Genomic DNA, 23,546 nt, shown 5'->3' with positions numbered 1-23,546 from the left:
ATAATGAGAAAAGTTTGTTTTTAATGATCACAAAGCTAAGCTGTCAACTGACGTTTCTCGATATTATATTATGTCGACGAGGCGTGTTCCTCAAAATCATAGGGTATAGGGTGACTATTTAAGTAGATATAAAGTTTTAAACGATTTCTTTGTCTGACCTATTATGTATCTATATATTCTCAACTCAAATTAACATTTTTGTTAGATATCAATTCCATAAAAAAATACTCAATTTTAATTCGGAAAATAGTAGAAAGTTATGTTTAAGGCGAAGAATGTTCAAAAAGTAAGAACAATAAAAACAATAGTCCACTAAGATGAAGAGGTCACAATTAAAAACAAGTAAAGGTGCAGGTGACAGGGATATAACAAAATAATATTTCGTTTTCTGATTCGCCCTCGAGCCTCTCTGTCGACAATAGTACTTTTGTTTTATTCATTTGACTCATTGTTGGCATATTTTTCTCGTTTTTTAAGCTTAAAACAATTATTTTTATTTCAATGCTGCGAAGAGGTAAATAATTAAAAGTAATAAAACAAACTATTGCATAAAGATTGTTTTTCGTCTGAATAAAAACGGTATATGAAAAAATATTTCACTGGAGGTTCTCTCAAAAAGAAAAATCGTTCGTTATTAGAATGTAGGTTTTTTGTTTTATTTAACACTAAAATGTTATTTAGTTGTTCAACATTTACTCTGAATAATTAGAACACAACCGACATAAACGTTTTTGTTATTTTTTCATCATTATTACATATCAATCATTAATGATTTATCCATTTTAATTGATCCTACCAAAATAATTTTCAAACGTTCGTTTTATTTCATATGCACTGCAACATTCACCAACGTCCCTTTTATTATTTTGATTTCACAAAATACGGTGTAGAAAACATGGAAGTTTAATCGAAGTTCATGCAAAGCAACCGAAGTTTACTTTTTACGTAGCTCCGCGTTATTCAACACTCGGCTGGTGAAAATTAATTTCCTTGCTATTGTTCTACGCTTTGAATACACGGTGATTAAAAGACGGTGGATTGGTACAGCGGATACTTTAAGGAATCAATCTTCATTTATATAAATTTCAGTTTAGTTCAGATGGGCACACCCCTTTAGTACTGTGGTTCGGGCGAATTGTACTACCACAGCGGATCGCGTTTTATTATTTTACGACCTGATCTAGTAGTGCATTTTTACTGCATGTAACAGCACCTCTGTTCCGTTTGTTTAGCTTTTTAATCAATACACCCCGTGCGCAATATTACTTATGTTTACGAATATCATTTCCGTTCCACTGGCCGCCACTTGCACGGCTACGTACCCCACGCGGCCATTCCGCGCAACTGTTCGGAAGATAAATTGCAACGACCGTGTCACGCGGATATTATTATTATTTTCTGTTATATGCACAAAATTTCATTGGCCGTACTGAAATAACTGTCGTCGTTGGCAATCGCATTGGGTACTGGAGACAGAAAAAAAAAAGCGCATGACAAATCGGCTCGACGACGACACGAGCAGATGTTCTCCTCGTCCTGTCGGCCAAACGGCGTACGTGTACGCGAATGGCAAGCGTACGAGAGATTTGTTCTGAGGAACAGCAAGAACAACCCCGGAAACGTCGAGAGTTATTACTTTTCACCTCGAATAAAAAAAAAATAATAAAAAACATACACTGTAAAAATGAATACGTATTAAAAACTCTCTGTCCAAGTGGAACGCAACGCGATCGCGTTCGTCAGGAGGAGGTATTCGTTTGTAAGTCACCGCGGTACGCAATATAAATCTTTCTCGGTTTGTTTTAATTTCCTGCTAAAAAGTGATAAACCTGCCCGACACACTGACATTCGACTAGACAGACACGCACTGGCCAAATGTAACATAAATGTTAACTGGTGAAATTACCGCCCCAACCCTCGGCGGTAACTTGTACAACTCAAAAAGTAATTATAAATTTGACATTTAACACGAAGCACTTTGCGCGTTACTACACTATTAATTTTAATAATAATTATTATCGTTGATGCGGTTGTTTTCGTCGGGCCTCCTCGTAAAGGCACTTGGAAAAAACGGAAACGCGGCACTACGTTGTTGTGTAATAACTGCCGTTTGTAATGCGACAACTACACGATGGGAACACATGCACGTTACTGTTAAACGCACCGAAGTCCAATAGGCACACTCTGAGCGAAGATGCACAAACGGATGAAGTCGTCCACCAACAGTAATATTTATTGATTACAGTTGTCTTTTTCCGACTGCGTGCGTTTCATATTTGAATGATTACAGTATTATTTTTGTCGTTTCCATCAGATAACGTCACCAATCTCGTTTGTCAATCTCAAATCCGGTTTTCAAAACATTATGCAGCTGAATGTACACTGGTGTTTCCCACCGCGGGAACATTGTTTATTTACTAAGCACCTCGTTTATCGTCTATACGTTTAACTGAATATGTTTTATTATTTTTTCTCTCGAGCTGTTATGATACCTCACAGCTTGCACACAAGTTCTACTGCAAATTTCTACCCACACACCTCCGCCGACGGTCACTTACAGCGGAAAATATAACCGCACCGAAGCAGCGGCGACTATAAATTATATTGATGTTATCCAATGTGTCACGTCAAGGACGACGATGCTTTAGGTTTGCCGGGTACAATGGTCATTTTCCAACTAAAAATAAGTACAGCCATTGGCCTTTTACATTAAATAACTGTTGTTTTTGGAGAAAACAAGGACTACACACTCGTGACAATAATTACAAATTATTGCCGCAAAAGGAATAAAAGAACACCTTGGCGATTTTTATGTGATGTTACGTGACTTATCTGTTTTGCGATGCCACTGTTTAATGACACTCGTCTACAAAAAATGCTCATGAAAATATATATTTATAAGGAGATTTCGGTAAGGGTATGTGTACTACGTCCCCAAGTGAAGGCCTAAAGGAGAGGTCATAATGAAGGCGTGCGGATGGTAAAGCTGTGTTGCGGGAGGGGAGACTTGTCTGTCCCTTCCCTATCACGGACAACGTGCGCATCGCCCGGTTTATTGATCTTCACATATTCCCCTTCACCTACTATCTATCCTCACATACGTCGACCACCGAGTGCGTTTACACACACAAACATATACGAGACTAAGTTGTATAACTGTCGGACGACGCGTGTCTAAAAGTTTTATCCCACTCCTCCTCCACCCCTTACCGACACACAACGTATGTTGAATTGGTGCAAAGAGGAAGACCAGCAGGTGTTCTCACGTGCGAACGTATTAATTACGCTAATTACACAGCAGGAGTGGTGGGAGCAAAGAAGCAAAGACCAGAGAAAATAACGCAGAAAGGGCACAGCGGCAAAACAAAAACACCCTCTCTCTCTACTTTCCGAAATCTTTATGGACCCTAACGGCATGAATATAAGCAAAAGGACGGTAATGAACTATACCAGCACTTGGAAACATTTGGCTGGTGAACAACAAAGTGAAAACGTATGAGGAAACCACAATAGAATTTATTAGACAACTGAGTGCATAATAGAGGTAAAAGAAACAACATTTTGAACACCAAAAATATATTAATGTGTAACTCGTAACTGACATTAACTAATTGATTTCAAAAATACTCCTTAATCAATAGATTTAGATAACATGAAATCGAAACTGAAAAACACATAAGCTGACAATACATTTTTCTATCCGTTTTATTAATGTACTACGTATTCTTATTCTAGAGTAAGAAACCATTAACTCAAACTATTTTCGGTTGTTATTAGCATTATACGGTCTGTTAAAANTAAAAATATATTAATGTGTAACTCGTAACTGACATTAACTAATTGATTTCAAAAATACTCCTTAATCAATATATTTAGATAACATGAAATCGAAACTGAAAAACACATAAGCTGACAATACATTTTTCTATCCGTTTTCTATTAATCTACTACGTATTCTTATTCTAGAGTAAGAAACCATTAACTCAAACTATTTTCGGTTGTTATTAGCATTATACGGTCTGTTAAAACCAGTCTATGCGTTCTCCACGAATAGAAAAAAATCCATGTTACAAATTCTTTTACCGAATCTACTCGAGGCGAGGAGCCAGTCGCCAGACAGAGGGATTTTTGACGGTCTATGATTTAAACCATAATACTTTATACTATATTATTTTCGATATCTTGAATCATTCGTTTTTACTTAAAAATAAGTCTACAGAACACTTTAAACTAAACAAATCTCAGCATTTCAGTCCAAGCATTTTCACGGTATTGTCATCGGTAAATGACTTCGTGGCGCCAATAAATGATCGTAGGTATTATATTTTCAACATATTTTTGGTCTAAGACATCCTTTTCAGTAGAGGAACAAAAAGAGCCTTGTGAATGTTTAGGAGCGGTCCGAGATTTATTTGTTCCCAGCGGCGCCACCACCCGTTTCTCTCGGCAACCCGAACAGTAGGAATGTGTCGCCACTACGTTTTTCTTCTAAATATACCTAAAGATGAGATTAAATGATAACCTCGGTGAAGTGTAACTAAATTAGAACAAACTAAAAATATATAAACCAACGGAGTTTATCTAAAACACAATTTTACATTGTTGTTTGTTCTTAAAAAATTACAGTTATATCGGTTCTTACATTAGAGTGGTTAAACTGCTACAAAATCATAATTAAACTTTATGGGCGATTTACCAAAAAAACTACCGTGAGACATAAACTTATGTGTTTAACACAAAAACAAAACCCCGCCAGATGATTTTGGCGTCGTATTCACTCTATCTGGTACCATAGACTGTCTTCTATTGCCAAACTCTGTAAGTTGTTACCCCAAAAAAAAGTTATTCGATTTATAAATTGTTTAATTTATATAAAATTTATTAACATAGTCTATTTTTGAATTTAAAATATTGATCATTTAAATTACTTCAAATTATTATTAAATGTAATGTATAATAACTTCATATTTTAAACGGTTCAGTAACATAAACATCTTTATTGTCCTATATGAGTAGGCAGTGAAAATTCATTTGGTCGACTACGTTAAAGATTAATTTGCTTAGATTTACCTATAGTTTTTTCGAATAAACAAATTAAAAATATTACATTTCTTCGCGTAGCAGTACCATTAAAATTATTACTCTTTCAAGTAACGAGTAAACGGAAATTTATTATTCATAGATTCAAGTGTATGAACGCCTCGTTAGTTTAATAGCACTGAGGGTGTACTCAATCTATAAGGTTTCATATTACTCATGCCGTTCGATTGCGACAGCAGGTACCAGGTGCCAGACTTATTTGAAATTGTTTTTTAAAAGTTCTACCCCTATTACACCTATTATAACGTTGAAGACATAGTGTGAAATCCATCTATGCTACACTGTATGCGTCCTGTACTACTATCACACGCACCGGCAAATATCAGTGCACGCTAACTAAATAAATAAACAAAAAAAAATCATGTCGAAATACGATTTTTTACGTGCTCCATAAAGATAATGATATTATTATTACTAATTGTTGAAAATACCGCCTACTCAGCTCCTTCGCGTTAACAGTTACAATTTTACACACATGCAATGATTACAATTAACTGTAAAAAAACACTACCTCCTAAATAATAAAGTTAAAATCATTTACCACGACCTGGCATCGATATTGACGAGCGATATTGTTACTATAAATATTTTAATAACACAAACATATGAATTATTGGGTATTGATGAAACAAAAAAATAATAATAGAACAAAAAAAAAAATTGACGCCTCGATTTCTATCATTGAACCGTCTTAAATAGTTAACTGCAAGTCTTTTTTGAAGTAACATAAAAAAAATGTTTTATTTTTTTTTAATGAAGCGGCAAGTTTTTAATGTGTCTGCCGCGGTGGTGTGGACAAATAGCAAAGCAATTGGTTCCGTTGAGTATCCGCCAAATTACTAAATATCGAACTTAATTAAAATAATCAACCGCATATGAATTAGCCACAGTGTCATTGCCTACGCAAATAATAGTTAAACATAATATCTTAACAGTAGAAACTATGTAAACTATATGATATACAACAACCAGACTGGTTGAGAACAGATCTAGCAAATTATTTTGTTAATATTTCGAATTAAGTTAAAAGAACAATTTGCTTTTCTGTAATCCTCATTTTTTAAAGAGTATACAATATTGATAATGGATTCAATGAACATTACTGGGACGCGTAAAAACTAATTGAAACAATAAATATAAGAGAGCTTGGCTCTCTCACCTAAACATACATCCGATATACATTATGGGCATTGACATTTCAGGGTAAAAATGATCATTATATTTTATTATATAAATATATATAATTATGTGTATACATTATTTTTGGCAATTGCTCCGGTTCAACTCGATATGAACGCACTGTCACTACGACCGGATTAATTCGTTTGCTCATTTCTCTGTGAAATCCACCGAGAAGGGAAAATAAAGGCCCGCCCTTCACCGACCACTGTTAGGGACTTTTGGACGACATCCAGCGTGAATAGCATTTGTGTCAAACTCAGAGGAATATTATAGCCGCTATTACGGGGTAGTATGTATGCTTGTAGAGTTGATGTGGGCATGAAAACGATGGATAGAGAATAGAACTAAACGAGTACCGAAGAGAGCTTTTATTTAACTACATATTAACCGCGGTGGGTAGCTAAGCCGCCATAAAATCGCCTCTTTCGTTGCTCTCTCGCCGATCATAACCGTTTACATGTAAAAACCGACAATGAGTTTTTCAAAAAATAATAACAATAAATGACAGAGAGAGAGAGAGAGGCAAATAAAGGCGTTTACTGTAGACAATCAACGATCCAAAGAATATTTCAATGTAGTGAATCTAAAAATTTACATGTTCACTATTGGCAGAAGTAAAAAAATCAACACATTGTGTCACTACAGAAAATCTGACGAACCATTCTAATTGAAAGCATAATGCAAGCACTATAAATCAAAATGAACACATTATTCACGTTAAAAGTTAACTAGTTCACCCATACCGACATTATGAATATAATATTGAGCACTAAACCCTCGAGGTAATATGAAGTGGGAATTAAATTTCTACTTTGTTAATAATGGCCAAACGAATGCGGTTGATAATCAAATGATGTCAGGATATCATGTAGTTTTCAGCTATCGTAACCCGGTCGGGTAGTTTATTAATACTGTATTTCTAATGTTTTATTATTCTACACAAGGCTGCTCAGTTTTTAAGCGCGTAGGACGTTTAGTCAGTTCTCCCGGCGCGTGCAATATATATTATCTACAAGCCGCATCTCGAGCTCACAAAACCACTTCTGCCGATCCATTATATTATTATTATGCATTACATATTATTACGGTAACTAACTGTAGGACGTCAACTAAAGCGGCAGAGACGAGAATTAGAATACAATGTAAATTCTCTTAGTTCAATCTGCGGTCATGGCAATGCGCAATGAAGTAGAAAGAAATTTATAAAGAAGAAGAACGTCGTGACTCAACTATTTATTTTTAAGTTCCGCCAACAGTAGTCACTTTTTAAAGCCAAACTCGTCAGGTCATTCAAAATTATAGCTTATTGAGAAATATAATAAGGGATGTTACTTTCAATTAGCCTTTATTCGCCGCTTAATGACCATGAATATTAAGCATTCAACGTCAAGTAACCGGAGTGTTATTGCATAATATAATTAAAAAATGAGTTATACATTAAACGATTGACTCGTTTAAAATTAATGCGTAATTTATAAATCATATTGAGTGATTGCTCTATAGAGTATGGCTGTAGAAACAGCGAATGCTACTGACGGCGAGGGTCATATAAGCAGAGGGTGGGAACTTAACTCCAATTACAGGGCAAACAAAGTAGCATTAAATTCGCACCCTGCACTGCACGCATACCTACTACTGAAGCCTTTAATTATGATCACACGCATGTACAATCTACAACCGTTCCTTTACCGATGCTTTTTGTAATGTCACTACGCACATAACCGTCCTGGAAGTTCGTTAAGCACCACCACGCCTCCTTTTGTTGAAATGTTTTACTCAACTGCCATACAATTAGGTCCCGGGACTTTCGATTCCCCGGTGTGCTCTTTATAAGTAAAATTATTACGGTGTTTTTTTAGAAGTATTATATTTGAAAAAAAAAACTTGCTCTATCAGATAACAAATTTTTAACAAACAACCTTAAACGTCACTAAACAAATTTTGCGACACGAGAGATTAGCAAATTTCATTATGTCACGCCAGAGCCATTTAACAAATGCATTTATAAATCCTACACAACACGTACGCACCGGAAGTTTAGATCCTGAATAAAGTTGGCTGACGTTTATGAAACACGACTAGTCAACAAATAAGAGGGTAGAAGAAAGAAGGCGTAGAAAACGTGCAACGTCGAATTTGGACTTTATATTAAACATGTCATCAAAGTCATTCGTTCAGATGTTATGCGAGTGCAAAGCTCACAGTACTGGACTGACGTTGAAGTGAAATAAAAAGTAATTGTTTAAATAACTAAAAGTATCGTTAAAATCGACAGTGTTCGTATACCTACATGTATTAAACCAAACCAGATGTCGTCATGCAAAACTTTAAGCCCTTCGGGTAGCATCAATTTGTTAAATAGTACGCTTGGCTCCACTTTTGTTTGTACAACGGCCTCGCGTGGATTTATGAGTGGTCCCTGGGGCACTTGACTATTGGCCGCCCAACGACAAATCGTACGAAAAGTCTCAAAAAACTTTACGGATAATTTATTTTATTGCGTTTATGGCATGTTAGTTGGAAAACCGTTGTAGCAGCAGGATGGTGGAATTTTCAGTGAACATTTAATATCGACAGCTAATAATAAAGACACCAAAATTTCTAAGCATCTTTACAGGTTGAACAAATGAAAATTGCAGAGACCACTGATAATTTCGACTGGTTTCAGACTTATGCATGAAAAACAATAAACATTATACAGATGTAATAAAAATTAATGGTAGTACACTCTACCATTTGGTAGAGTGTACTCGCCCACATTTTTTTGTTCTCTCAGACTTGCAACACGATCGCCGATTTGATAACACGGGTCAAGCGAATACAGATTTATTTTAATAATCATATTTTATATGCACAGGACGCGAACAATGCGCTAGTACACCAATTGTGCGTTAATTAAATGGCAATTGAAAGTATGTCGGAAAAAAATATATTTTTCAAATAATAACAGACTGAACACGAAAAACTGATATTGTTTAATACCATGGTCGTGGTTTTATAGGAGCATTTCTTTCCGGGTTCCCTTAAAATTTTATGGAAATAAAAAAACAAATAAATCATATCTGTTTTCATCATCATCTATGTAATAATATTAAAATAGGTACATGTGAGAAACGTCAACGATCTGGGTAGAGTCGACTCCCTCGAGCTACAATCGTTTATAATAATATATGTAATAAAAAGTAACATCTGGTCTGGTCTATAATCTACGCCACTGGTGAATTTCAAAAATTAAAAAAAAATCTAGTTTAGTGTAGAAAAATCAACTGCGTCTTACATATACTTAAAGTATCACTGTCACGCTGAATGGGTTGGTAGCTTCGAATATAGTGTAGGCAGATGTATAACGAAAATCGGTGAGACCGCATAACGCCTTCGGACAAAGTACTTACGTTATGGTCAACTGGCTGTTTTACGATTATTAGATAGCAGCGTTTAATGAAAAATCGTAATTCATATTTTGGCGTCTTCTTTATTTTCTAATATACCGACCGTTAGGCCATTTACTCAGCGTCTGTGGCACTATTAAAGTCTGCCATTGTCATACCAAATAACCGTCTAACCAAATTACATTTTTGTACACAACAAGCGTTGACAATTGTAATATTTTTTTCCCGAGTACTTTTTCTATTATATGATGATTAGATCCTAGTTGTTATATCTCGGCTTGAAACTTTAATTAAAGGGCGCCAAACGCGCAAAAAGTTGCGAATGTAAAATGCATAAAAATATGATTAAATGTATAAAAATACTATATACTTATAACTGAGAAGGTTCAATGTTACGGTAAGACAACTAAGCTGAATTTAATTATTAGTAACCAATATAGGATTTACGAGAACAACTATAATTTCTACACAAGTCAGCAAACCATTAAACGGTTTGCACATATAAACCTCATTCCGATTTTTGTTATTATTAATTTCAAATACACGGGTTTCTAGTTCTCTGGTAACGACTGGCGCCACCCTTATCGAACTTACGGTGTAAGAGGATCTTAATTCATTGGACCGGATGATATGCTAGCCTCAGCTTATTTCCGGACCGTTTCACTACATATATATTTCATTTATGAACTGCGTACACAATATTCCCGGCGTCTTCAATGATAAAACATTTTCGAAAAGCATACACTTTTCAACTAACTCGCTCCTTTTACTTGGCACTCATCATATACGATGATTTACCGAGTCCAGAGTAATAAAATTGTATTGCAACTTTAATTAGTCGGAGAACGTTTAGGCATAAAATGAGAGAAATAACTGCTGAGATAGTATAGTGGTTTTCTGTCAACTATACGTAGCAGCTTAAAGGTAACGAAGCATTTAAGTTTAAGTGTAACAATATAGAGAGAACTTTGGATCCTTATCCAACATAAAACGCCACCGCGTCTAAATAATTGTGAGAGAAAACGCACGCGTTGCAAAACCTGAGACAGTGAACACAAAACTTTAATTGCTGCTTCATTATAATAGTACCTACCACCAAACTATTTAGAAAGAGAGGAAACACAGAGGAAGATAGAAAACCATCGGAGATAAACGCTATGTATATTATACACAACAAAATGGTTTGAAAATACTTAAACGATTCGCAAATATTGTCGTTCGGGCATAAAGCTATTTATCAAAAAACTTATAACAAGTAAGACGAAGACTAAGTATGAGAGAGGGAATAGGAAACTCGCAGAAACTTTCTCACGAACATTTTAGTAATGATTAAACGAATTTACGGACCCGCCTCAGCCACGTTTTAGTTTCTTACCTGTGTGTTCCCTTCGTCTGTCCTACACTTGTTCCTAATTATTGTTCCCTTCTCAGCATAAACGTTGGTCTTTAATTGTGATAATTAATTACACGAGGGACTAAACATGGTTACAAAATATGTCACCGCATTATCTTGTCGTATGCTTCATGGCACGACAGAACACATACAAAAAAAGGTTCTAGTTTTTAAAACTAGGAAGAAAACACTTCACTCAAAGCCTATCCGGCAAAGAGAATAGGAGGACATGCACACAAAGAGTTAAGTTCAATAACGACGCGGTAAATTATTACAAAAAATTAAATAAACATAATAAATAAACTCTTCATAACTATACTGACATGTTCTAGTCTTGCTACTATACATCGCAATAAAAGAGAACTGACATTTATACTTTTTATAGACCCGATTTAATTAAAATGAGAATATCAACATCTTTTTTTGTATTCAATTACTTCTCTTTACAAAAATAAAAACTATTAAACTCATACATATAGTTGTATATATAGTACTAACAAACAAAGTTTAAATATTTAATTTTAGTAAAAATCATTTTGTCAGTGATATTTGGAAATAGATCAAAATTTTTAAAGAAACTTATACAATATCATAAATAAAGCAAACATATGGTAGACACAANCTGATACAACATCATAAATAAAGCAAACATATGGTAGACACAAGTTTAGATTATCGGAAATATTTTAAAGAATTAATAAAGATGTAAGCTACAAAACCCAAAGTAAAATAAATGTCTATTCTACTGTAATAAGAAATGATGACCATCTATTGGAACAACTTAATGTGTTGTAAAGTAGTTTTATGTGTTTAGAGGTCATAGAAAGACAGCGAGAAATAACAATTTTTAAGAATAATAATAAGAAACGAGAACCGGTCAGAAGTTCATCGTTGTGTGGGCGGCCTTAGTGTGATGTTATTAGAGCAGCAAAACAGGTGCCCCGGAGGGGACATCGATTATACGAACACGGTTTCTGCCGGGAGTCGTCATCTGTTGTCCGGAGCAATATCTGCTGTGCACAACATAGCACAACATGTGCTGATCCATAGAGACTGGAAGCAAAGGGTTTTTAAGTGTTTCCAATCTGTTGCTCTAAGGGTTTTTTTAGACTTCCCAGGACGATAAGGTTGTGGTAAACGAGTTAAAGATACAATACAGTACAGGTACCTCGACCGAGACAGCGGCAACATATGGCCACCGACTCTGTAAAAATATTATATGTATAATATACCTACCCTTTATTAATTTTTTTTTTTTTTATAAAAATACAATTTGTTTTGTTCGAATGGTTTTTCTCACCTCATGACCCTTTTTAGTAATACACACACACTTAATATAATAGTTTGTTACGTACTCCTCTCTACAACCGGCTAAAAGATAATGGGTTTGTGAAAGGTGTACAGGTAAACGGTGCAGGCGAAAAGATTAGGAAATAAAAACGCATTTGCAATATACAAAGGCAACAATTTACCCAAAAGTGTCATTATTTCACAGAACAAATTTTTGTGAGTTCAAACAACTCTAATTCATTCGGTGAAAATACTCTAAATTTGAATTTGGATGTCTTGGTTTTCAAACCCAAGTTGAAAATGAATTTAAGTATATGACGAACTGAATGCATTATTATTTTTTTGTTTGTTAAGGCTTCTATGATTAAAATAAAGATGATACGATATAGAATAGGGTACATTTGTCTGATGTGTTACATACACAAGAATGATACTACCGAAAAGCTATGGTATTATAACTGTAAGATTACACGGAGGGATTTGAGCTTTGACGTTATTACTTGGTCGGCGAAGGGTTCTATTGCACAATTCACTTTTATCCACACGCTTGCCGAAAACTGATGGAGATAATAAGTTTCAAGAATAGAATAACGTGTCCCCCCAGTCATGAGATGAATCTAGTCTTGGAAGAGAGTGTTGTGCAAAAGTCCGCCTGGATAAGCATCTGTTGTTGTGAAAGAGTAGCTCGCTGGGACAATTTATCGAAAACGTGCATCCATTAGTTTTGCTCGAGACATATTTCACGCTAGCTTAAAAGAAATAGAAGAGATGGTAAAAAAATAGACACCCCTTCTCTCTTGCCCATTATAAAAAAGATATTTTCTCCAAGAGAAGCTTATATTTTTTTTTGATGGGTAGCCCATACGCATTTTCAATATACACAGTCATATTTCCACGTCGATTCGAGACGATTATGCTAGTAGTAGGGGAATGGCTGGTTTATTGCCTAGTTTTTTTTTTTTTTTTTATCAACATGCAGTACTCCGTACTATACAATATTTGGGAATCGTTTTTTACCGGTCTTAATATCTTTATGACCTACGCTACACTAATATCTCAAAAATATTTTTTCAAAAAAAAAGTTGTTTTCTTTTATTTTGCGCCTGGTCGCTATTCATTAGCCAATATGCACGCGTTGCATGTAATCTCCCCTCGGGGATCTCAATGAAATCGGATGCCGAAAGAAGAAGCAGCTGATATTGTTAAGACGAATATTAGCTATGTATTACAACGGAAGGTGGGCACGTATAGTACGTGAAATTATATTTCTTTTTAAATTTCCCCAGCCGAGTATTAATGTGAAGGGCGGCTCATGCCAGGTGCCATATCACCGATGAATGCTGATTACTCGTCTGTAATGTATTAAGGTGAAATCGATACTTGTGTGTATTGAAAAGGATAAATCTCTAGAATAATTACATGAAGGTTAAATTCGATTTTAGTTTTATCGCAGCATTTCAAACAATATCTTACTGACTACGATATGATCTATCAAAATTTCACATTATTAACACAAGTTCAATACGAGCTACGCTGGTTTTTGCTGGAACTAGGAACATATAAAATTACAGCGAAGTATAAGCTATTGATCATAATGTTGTCACATCATATTCATTAATCATTAATGTTTTCTGGCTTGTGTTTATAGAAGATACACAGAATAATTTTAATGTTAAATCTATCCGGATGCAGACAATGTGCACACACATCAGAGCCGATAGTCTTGCTGGCCGATAGGCGAACAAGGAATTTACGACCGGTGATAATAATGTTTTGTGTATCCAACTAAATCAACAACAAAAAATATGATAAAAACACATATATTATTTAACATGATACACCTATAAGAATATGAAAAAGAAAACCTAGAATAACCGAAGAGAAGTGCCGCGTTTTATCACAACGACAATCGCACATTGTCCCCAGAAACTCTTGACATCTTAAAAACAGCTGTTGCAACAGCATCCCCTGTATCAATATGTAATACGTTGCCGCCTCGAGGGTTCTCAAAACTCTCCGACCTACAAGTCAAGTGCCACTGAACAAAGCAGCCTTAAAAAACAAAATTAATTACCCGAGTAGTTTGTATACAATCAAATTTACACACGTTTATCCCATGTGGCTAATTTTCCAGGTGTATCTTATGTGTTGCGATTCCATCTGACCGACCATGAATAAAGAATTACTATACCAAAATTCTTCAATTGACCGCTACTTGAAGTGTTGCTGCCTACTTAGGCAGCTTGTAAATGTCGTGAAATTTTTATAAATGAAACACGTGTAAAAGACCTATTGATGTCGCAGTTTAGTGTGCTCTAATCATCGTACAGAATTTTTCGACAAACATTCAAAGCTGAATTCAATATTATGTCTTACAATATAATTCTATTCATTACGCGGAGCAAAGCGGCAATTCAAAGGCTTACTTCGAACGTCACAGACAAAGTCTGGTCGTATTACTCTTCCGTATACGAATATTTTATACTCATAAAGAGAGTAGGAGACATTAGAAGGGGTACAACAATAGTTGTATGACGCAGATTTTAAAAGGGGAACGTCCTGAACTCCCGTCGAGATAATTCTCGAATTACAACAGTACTAACAATACAATAGATTTAAAAAAACATTGCTAGAATATTAATAATGTTCTGAGGTAACAATGTATAAAATTTGGAACTCTTTTCAGCGTTTATTTATGTAGACTAAAAAAATAAACCCCAACAGACAAGATAAAAAGACCCAATGCGGCGTGTCGAAAATTGTAGATATTACTTTACTTATTATTTAGACTAAGTAATCTATCAATAGCCAACATAGAAAAAAATAAAAAGAAGTTTTTAACTGAGAGTAAGTACCCTAAAAAAGATCAAAAGGCTACTCTTGAAACGTGATTTAAAACCAGTATGATCTGTTTATAATAACTCACTGAATTACTTACAAAATGAAAGTCATAGGGAATATTATTTTGGCTCATTTTAGTTACATATATTTCTCGATTTATCAATTATTAAGTACTTTTTCGGTTCATGTCTTTATTTCATATAAAGTCATCAAATTCATTTTTTTTTTACAATATACCCATTTATTTAACTAGCGAATAAGATATAAAAAATATCTTGTCGATTACAACTTTTAGACCAATATTTGGTTATAACTATTTTTATCATTAAATGGATTAAATAGTTACCCTGTTTACACATAAATATTTCTAGTATTTTATAGTTGCGTTTTTGATTGTAACGCAAAAACTAAAAGTGTAAAAATTGTTTCATTTACACAAAATTATACACTGTTTTAAGATATGCTTTTAATGAAATGTACGAAAAAAAGGTAATATATTTTGTATGAATATCAATAATTGATAGTTAGTCGTCGTATATACCACGAGTATATAGTAATTATTTCATTATACTATCGTAAAAAAAAAAAAAAAAAGTGGACGATTTGTCTTTTGGTGTTAGCTCAGTATAATATTTAATAATTTATTAATACCATATGCGTGTTGTGACAACCTGCACCTTACTAACATAACACATTGACCTTAAGAATAGCATACTGATTAAAATTTTTGCACCTATATGACAAAATAACAACAGCAACAATTTTTTTTTTTTTTATAATATTCATGTTAACATGTACCATGTTTCGACCTGTCTTGCCATTAGACCTTCGTCAAATAAAAAACAGCGCGATTTATTATAAAGCCATGTGGTCGCTACTGGCAAACCAAAATTGGCTGTATAATACAAAATGGGGGGACTACTAGTCCACGTGTAACAGATTTGTACCAAAATATATTGTTATTAGCTTTTAATCGTACAGCTGCACTACATTAAGTACCATTAAAAAACACACGTATAAAGACAGACGAAGGGCGGGGAGCCAGTTTTTTCTGTACTCCTCCGTACATTATGACACCGGACTTTGTCGAAATATGGCAAAGTGCGTATATTGTACTCTCACGATAAACCGCCACTAATCCCAGTAACGTATACCCCTCTAGTGTATCTATAAATAATAATAATTTTTATTTACAACCTACATCCCTTCCAATGAATCAACTAAGGGGTTTTTGCATGTGGGTCTACGCTGTCGACGGACCGTGTCCATTCGCCATCGGGCAGACGGCGTTTAATTAACGCGGTACAGCTATTATGAATTTTTTATGGACAAGACCTCTGATTATTTACGTTTCTTTCTGGCATTTTATTCTTCACTGACACGAGTAACCACAACGGTGCTACATTCCGAGGCAATTGAAGTGGAATTATTGCAACCGTCCAGGTGTTTGAAATCATTCAAAACCATAAGAGAACGTATAAGTATGTTTTTGACCGTAAAGTAGGAGCTGGACGGTAAGTAGGTGCATTATAGTATGAATGATTTTATTATACAGCCAGAAAATTTAAGCAGCCCGTAAAAATCCGCTTAGCGTTTTCTCTTGCCAATAGACCAAACGAGCAACCGACACGAATAAAATTTTCATGAACAAAACAGTTTTCTTTTAATCCCAACTCATGCATAAAATATGAAGTTATTATTTTACAATATTTTGAAGTAAACTCCAATGACATTTTAAGACCAATTGAAAAAAATCGTTACCCATGTGTACTAAGTAGTACATGGTATCTTATCACGCAAAAATTAATAAAAATATATTATTATATATATATACAGTAAAAATAGTCTTCCGCCAGTTTCAATGTTCAATACGGTCAATATTGTCTCTCTCTCAATAACCACATAACTGTCAATTTTCAAGAATATCCCAGATTAAACGAGCAATTTCGAGGAGGATTATGTATCCATTATATGTATTATTCCCAATCCCAGCGCGCCGGTTAAAATTCTAATCGGATTACACTTCGAGTACCTAATAGTGTAGAGTATGGTGCAATATAATATACGATCAGATGCGATTTACTGAAACTGGTCGCACAAATCCGTACTTGTTTTACATGCAACAACGACTACTACTCGTACATACGTGTGGAATTGTTATTGGAAATCACAGAAAAATAAAATACTGCAACAATAATTACACACATACCAGTGATAATGCTGAAATATGCACACACGTATAAATATCATGTGCAGAGACCAACGGCGGTTAGTTGTGTCGGTCGTGACTCAGGTGAACGTACCGAATTCTTTATCGCCGAATTATTATTGTTGGATAAAAATGATTTTTGCGCACTGACCTCCATGGATATTTACATACCCAAAGGCATTTATCGGGCTGCTCCTTATTCTTTTTAATTGACACCGGTCTATTATCAGGGAATTTCTCACGGTTTCCTCCCACCCGTCCACTTTCGATCCACATAGTATTATATCATTGCTGTGTGACGGCCGCACAACGCATTATTTCGAGATGCTCGAGGCGGCTGCTAGAAATAATTATACACATGCAGTACACACGATTCATTGTTGCTGTGCAAATTTTCGGTTCGCATTGTAAAGGACTTACCTAGGACGGCGGTGATCATCATCGTCTTCGCCCATGCCGTCGAGGAGACGTTGACGGATGTGACAATGTACGAACGGCTGACATTGTCTACTCGTGTCGTCTGCTCGGAATCAATAGATATGCGGCGGCGATTGTATTCAATACGCGCTTGTTAATCTCCGTAAACACTTACCGATGAAACAAAAGGGAAGGAAAAATCGAATACAAATAATCGGAGTATCATCGTCGCCAACAGAGACTCTGCCCTAAAGCGAGCACCCATTGTCGGTACGAGAAAAAAAAATTAAACACTCCTCTCGGCCTCATCACGTGTCATGGCGAAAACCGCATTCTTTGTCTTTTGTTTTATCTGATTATTTGTTTGATTACCTACCGAGTACCGAAAACAAATACTCGGGTCGATTATGCGGACACTCCACGACGATACTTGTACCGTTTTCAAAAGAACAGACTCCTTACCATTTCAATAATTGGAACAAGCCAGCGACAAAATTGTTCACACGAATACATTTTTTAATACAAACAGTTACTCAAACGATTGTCGTGTATTATACCTAACGATGATTTCTACTGCGTGTCGGCGGCATTCGTCGTACAATGCGGTCAATTAATGTGGCCCTTCCCGTTTAGGAGATGACGACGGCAGCGGAGATCACGTCGAAACGCACGACTCCACACAAAAGGCGCTACGTTCAGTGTTTGTTCTTCGATTTGAAACTATTATTTTTTATTTTATTTTTCAAGTCCTATGTCAATAAACGGAAGTATTTCTCATACAATAAAACGACGCGACCGTTACACGATGTATCGTTTTTTTACTGAACTGCAATTGAAAAAATAGTGTTCGGTTATCATTCATAAAACGATAGCATCGTACTGCGGCGGATGTGACAAACTCTGTACCGGACAAAGGTACAGTTTTGAGTGGGTTTACCGATAAGACAACAACAGTTTTTTGTCAAATACGTAATGTAAATAGAAAATGTCCAGATTAGGTGGAATTTGGTTTGACCGTGAAAAATGTTTTATTCCATTCAAGTGCGATTCCAAAGACGCTGATCTTTAAAAAGACATTTGATTTTTGTAACAGACGATTTCACCTCCCTCGGCACTCTTTTTCTCTTACCCACGCATGTCAGCACTTAACGAACCGAGGGATTCGACTCTCTGGGGGTCAATTTCGACGTCACCGTCGCCAATAACTCAATTTTATTCCTACGTCGATATAGATGTCTACGCATAAAAATATCTTTTATATCCATAAATTTTCAACAGTTACTTTTATTTATTTTTATAACTGGAAATGTTCGCGGGAAAAAAATATTTTATTACTGCCGAGATAAAAAAATCTTTTGTACGCCATAACTAATTGTATTATTTCAAAGGTTTTGAACTACATTCAAAATCGAACTTGTCGTCCTTTGAACGGATAAAAATAAAAACGTTTTATTGAATTCCGAAAATGAACTCTTTCGTTTTACTTACCATACGATGGGTATCCAAGTATCATTCTTTTTCAAATACTTAAGACGGTGACGATCATATCACTCTGTCACTTAATTAAAAACAGCACTTGATTTTTTATGATTCGTGAGGACAAAATGATGTTTACAAATGTATGTATGAAAGAAAAAAAAAATTATAATCGATAAACTAAAAATAGTCGAACGAGTAGAAATAGAAAACGCACAACGACGAACACCGACGCGACCGGTCGAACAGCGTCAAACGGACTGAACGGCAAACTGTGAGCCGACTGCTGCTGCTGCTGCTGCTGCCAGCCGTTGGAACGATCCACACTGGTTTTTAGTGCGTTAGGTGGTTTCTCGTGTTCCTACTTACACATGTGAAAACGGTTTCTGGTTTTGCGCGGTCACGATGAAAGGGTAGTGTTATAATAATAATGCGAAGACAAGTGAAACAAAATCGATGGGAAATAGTATCCCTGCATTATGTACTGTCCTGTCCTGTTAGCATCGAAAATATAATAACGTGGAAAAAAAATGAAATAAAAAATTGTAGCTATCCAGTTACTTTATTGCATTAATACGTCATAACGTATCAGACGAATACAATTTTCGGCACGTTAATTTCCAAATGTAATTCACAAAGCATATTCGTTAAATTTATTCACTGCAATAAAATTACAGGGTAACACTAAGATATCATATTATGATATTCGTTATTAAAAAGGTTAAAAATCTCTTGACATTAGTAACGGTAGAATTCTATAAATGGGCATATTGTTCGCGTGATTATGTTGTTTTATCTATACGAGGATGAGTTAGTAGTAATTAATAATACCGGGTTAGGTTAATTGGAAATTGAGTTGTTTGGTTGTCCGGCTTTGGAATTAAATAAAAATATTTAATTGAGATATGTAAAGGTATACTTTTTTTTCTGGAATGTTTCAAGCACATGTTGTAAAATGTCAGTAAGAATAAATTAACGAATAAATAGTAATGGTCCGTTCCTGATCACTAATAAATACAAAAAGCCCGACAATCAATTAGTTGGTGTTTCTTGTAATGTGAGACATTACTTAGCGATAATTTAGATCTAATGTGAAACTTATACTAATTAAGACTACAATATGTAAATGAATTTCTCTTTTTATAAGTTTTTTATCTAAGTAAAACACGATTTTAATATTTTATATTAATCCATTGATAATTTAATGTAAATCTATTTTTCATTGCGTTTTAGCTTGGATGCATTCAAGTGGTCGTGGTAATAAAATCACAAATCGTAGCAATCTAAAAACAAATTGTATTAATTGACCACTTAAAAATCATACGCTATTAAGATTCAAATGGTTACACATACGCTACAGTAGGAATATGTGCTAAGGTATGGTGAAACTTAGTAAAAAGATGATACTAAGAAGTTGCTGACCGAATAGTTCTTCCAGCACACGAGTACGACACCTACGTCTGTAAGATTAGCCACTGATAACGATCCAAGTATGTATTATTTACTTATATATACCTGTCACAGAAAACTCCTCTTTTATACACGGAGTGGCAGAGTAAGGACTTACACACAAGCAAGAAGCAGAAAGATATCTGTGGCCGATCTTGAAACGAGCATGTGTGTAGCTGTGAAAAAAGAACCTTATATCAAAAAAAACCTAATAAACAAAAGTAAGTCCTTTAATCCTCACTAGCCCTGTCGGACAATAGAAGACACACGACAACGATAATACAATATAATGGAGACATCAATACACCATAAAGGTCTTCCGTATATGGTCTATGGTCGATAATATCATCTGTGCAGCAATCACCTTGTGTCTATATTGCGCACGAAAACCATTTGGATAGCGAGTCTGAGAAGAAGCGTCGCAAATCCGATATTTACATCTCCGCGGTACTGCATTGTATTGACATATGGTTTTTATCGCGAATTCTTTTCCTTTTTTATGTTGTCAACCAACGTTACTTTCGTGGGCTGTGTCGTATTTCATGCACTTAGATCTATACGTTTTCTATAAACATTAAAACTTATAGAAAACATCATTTTCCAATTTGCGACAAAATTACAGTAATGACAACAACAATACCATTAATTTCTTTGTTGCGTGTTCTATAGTAGTGTAAAAATCATAAACATTTTGTAGCCAAACTTTGTTTACATAAAACATAGTCGTACTTTAATGGTATAGAATACCTACACTTTCGTTTTATTATTGGTGAACTGCTAACAATTAATGGCAACCTGTCTTAACAACTCCTTTGGGGATTTTATGAGTTATTAAAGTGAATTAATTGATCCTTAACGCTGCACTACGATAATTTTACGAGACTCTCCCTTTATGTTGCTGCAGATCCTTTGGGTTAAGTTCCTTATTTATTTGACGTGGGGGAAATGTATAGTTTTTTAATTTCTATAAGACGGGAAACCTCAGTGTCCTTTTCAAATACCTCGGGAATACCGAAAACGGTATAAACTTGCTGACAAAACTACAATTTAAAAATTGTTAATTCTTTATTACCAAGGCTCTTGAGTCCCAACTGCACAAAGATTCGGAATCGCACGTTAAATATATTTTGCTACAATGTCAAATTAAAAGGAGTAATTGGTTTTTGTTTTACTTTCACTCTCTTAAAATTGGATTTTTCCTAAATTGTTCACATACATTAGTTAAAAAATAGTCTTTTTTTCTCTTACTTTGGCGAATAACAAGAAAACTAATTAAATTCAATGTCTGAAATTTTTCTCTCGGACTATACCTATATTGGACAAAAAAGTTGTTTGATAGTTAATTGCTCCAAAAAAGTCCCTTATTAAAATCTTGTATACTGTACAACATCTCGTACATCTTCTAAACGAAGTTTAAAAAATAACTGATTTTATAGTAAGTTCACACTAACAAAGACATCGTTAAATTTTATTTTTTCGCATTTTACAAACAATTATTAATTGGACGTCGTTAATAAAATTTCAGAAAACGTACAGCTTTTTACGTATTTTGTATTTTCTTTTCAGTAAAAGTGAAATTTATTTTAGATAAATACGGCAGCTTTTATCATTTTTTCTCGCTCTGCACTTTGACAAGGTTACAAAAGAGTTCTCGAAGATCGTCCGATACGCACCGCGTATAATATTATTTTCGCCGCACGCCCCTCGCGTTATATTATTATTATCATCATCATTCACTGTATCAAAAAAAAAAAAAAAAAAAAAAAAGGGTGCGCCACAGTGTCGCCGTCGATCGGGTCAGCATATTTACAAGCAAAACTGTAGTCGCGGATGACACGAATAAAAATCGGAAACGCGGTGTGAAGGAGTGCATTGTGCTGAGAATAAATGACCCGTGGAAAAGACCACCCGATGCAATCGCAACGAAGGTAGGCGTGAAGAGGAGAAGGAGGGTATACACACCAGTCAAAAGAGGGGAAGCGTCCGCCAGCCGTGCCGCGCAATCGAAGGTAATATCAATTGCTGTGGAAAACGGGAAAAAACGCCGACTGGTCGAGTAAGCGAATGGGGGGAGGTGAAAATATAATCTTAAATGGGAACCCGATGATGGATGTTTGCCGGCGACATTAGCATCGGTAGCCGGCCAAGTGCAACGCCGCGCCGTCGCCCGTACGTTGTTGCTGTTGTGTGTGTTAGCTACTGCTCCTCACTCATCATCCGCGTGTGTCGTCGATCCATCATCGGCTGCCGCTTCCTATGAAAACGTGTAGTGCACAGAACAGCCGTGACGACAAATCCGTACGACGAGAATATTTTCCCTTACCTCAAAAACATCCCCCGCGCATACACCCCAGTAATATATACAAACGAAAAAACGGGTACTCGGGCATGCTAAAAAAAAATATATATATAAAATTCTACTCCCTTTTACACACACACACCCAACGTGCTCACTCGAATGTAAAACGTATCGTTTGCAACAGATACACTTTATAATAGCTGCAATCGAAATAAAAAGGGAGGCGACATCACTTAGGACGAAATATTAATATCGTGTAGTTGCATTCGAACACGCGGCCCAACAAATTATGTACAGACGTGCGTAACACTCCACAAAATTTATGCTAAATGATTGATGAAAACTCAAATGCAAATCTCTACGATCTAGATGATCAGATATGCACTTCCGGTTAGACAAGTAATTCTGTAATAATAATAATTATTATTTTTTTACTTAGTAATGAGTCATAACAAAAATAGTGTAGATTTATGAAAAATGTTTAGTCGAGTCCACGGTAAG

The 23,546-nt window shown here is 35.2% G+C and overlaps 1 protein-coding gene across 5 annotated transcripts in view; it reads right to left on the bottom strand.

Annotated features, from left to right (window-relative positions):
• LOC126896589 (teneurin-m) overlaps window positions 1-23,546 on the bottom strand; it is a 155,457-nt gene that overhangs the window by 32,976 nt on the left and 98,935 nt on the right. For 2 of the 5 annotated variants that reach the window (XM_050669514.1, XM_050669515.1), the window contains exon 1: window positions 19,310-19,576. The exons of 1 other annotated variant lie outside the window; for it this stretch is intronic. In XM_050669514.1, coding sequence (XP_050525471.1) covers window positions 19,310-19,334 — 25 coding nt within the window. In that variant the 5' untranslated portion in view covers window positions 19,335-19,576. Of the gene's footprint in view, window positions 1-17,824; window positions 17,862-19,309; window positions 19,578-23,546 lie in introns of those variants that run through there. 2 more of the 5 variants (XM_050669511.1, XM_050669512.1) reach the window with 2 other exon arrangements.

Source organism: Daktulosphaira vitifoliae, unplaced genomic scaffold, assembly GCF_025091365.1.
Source record: "Daktulosphaira vitifoliae isolate Bord-2020 unplaced genomic scaffold, ASM2509136v1 Scaffold_1, whole genome shotgun sequence".
In the NCBI taxonomy this organism is placed as follows: Eukaryota; Metazoa; Arthropoda; class Insecta; order Hemiptera; family Phylloxeridae; genus Daktulosphaira; species Daktulosphaira vitifoliae.
This window is presented reverse-complemented; position numbering and strand designations above follow the sequence as displayed.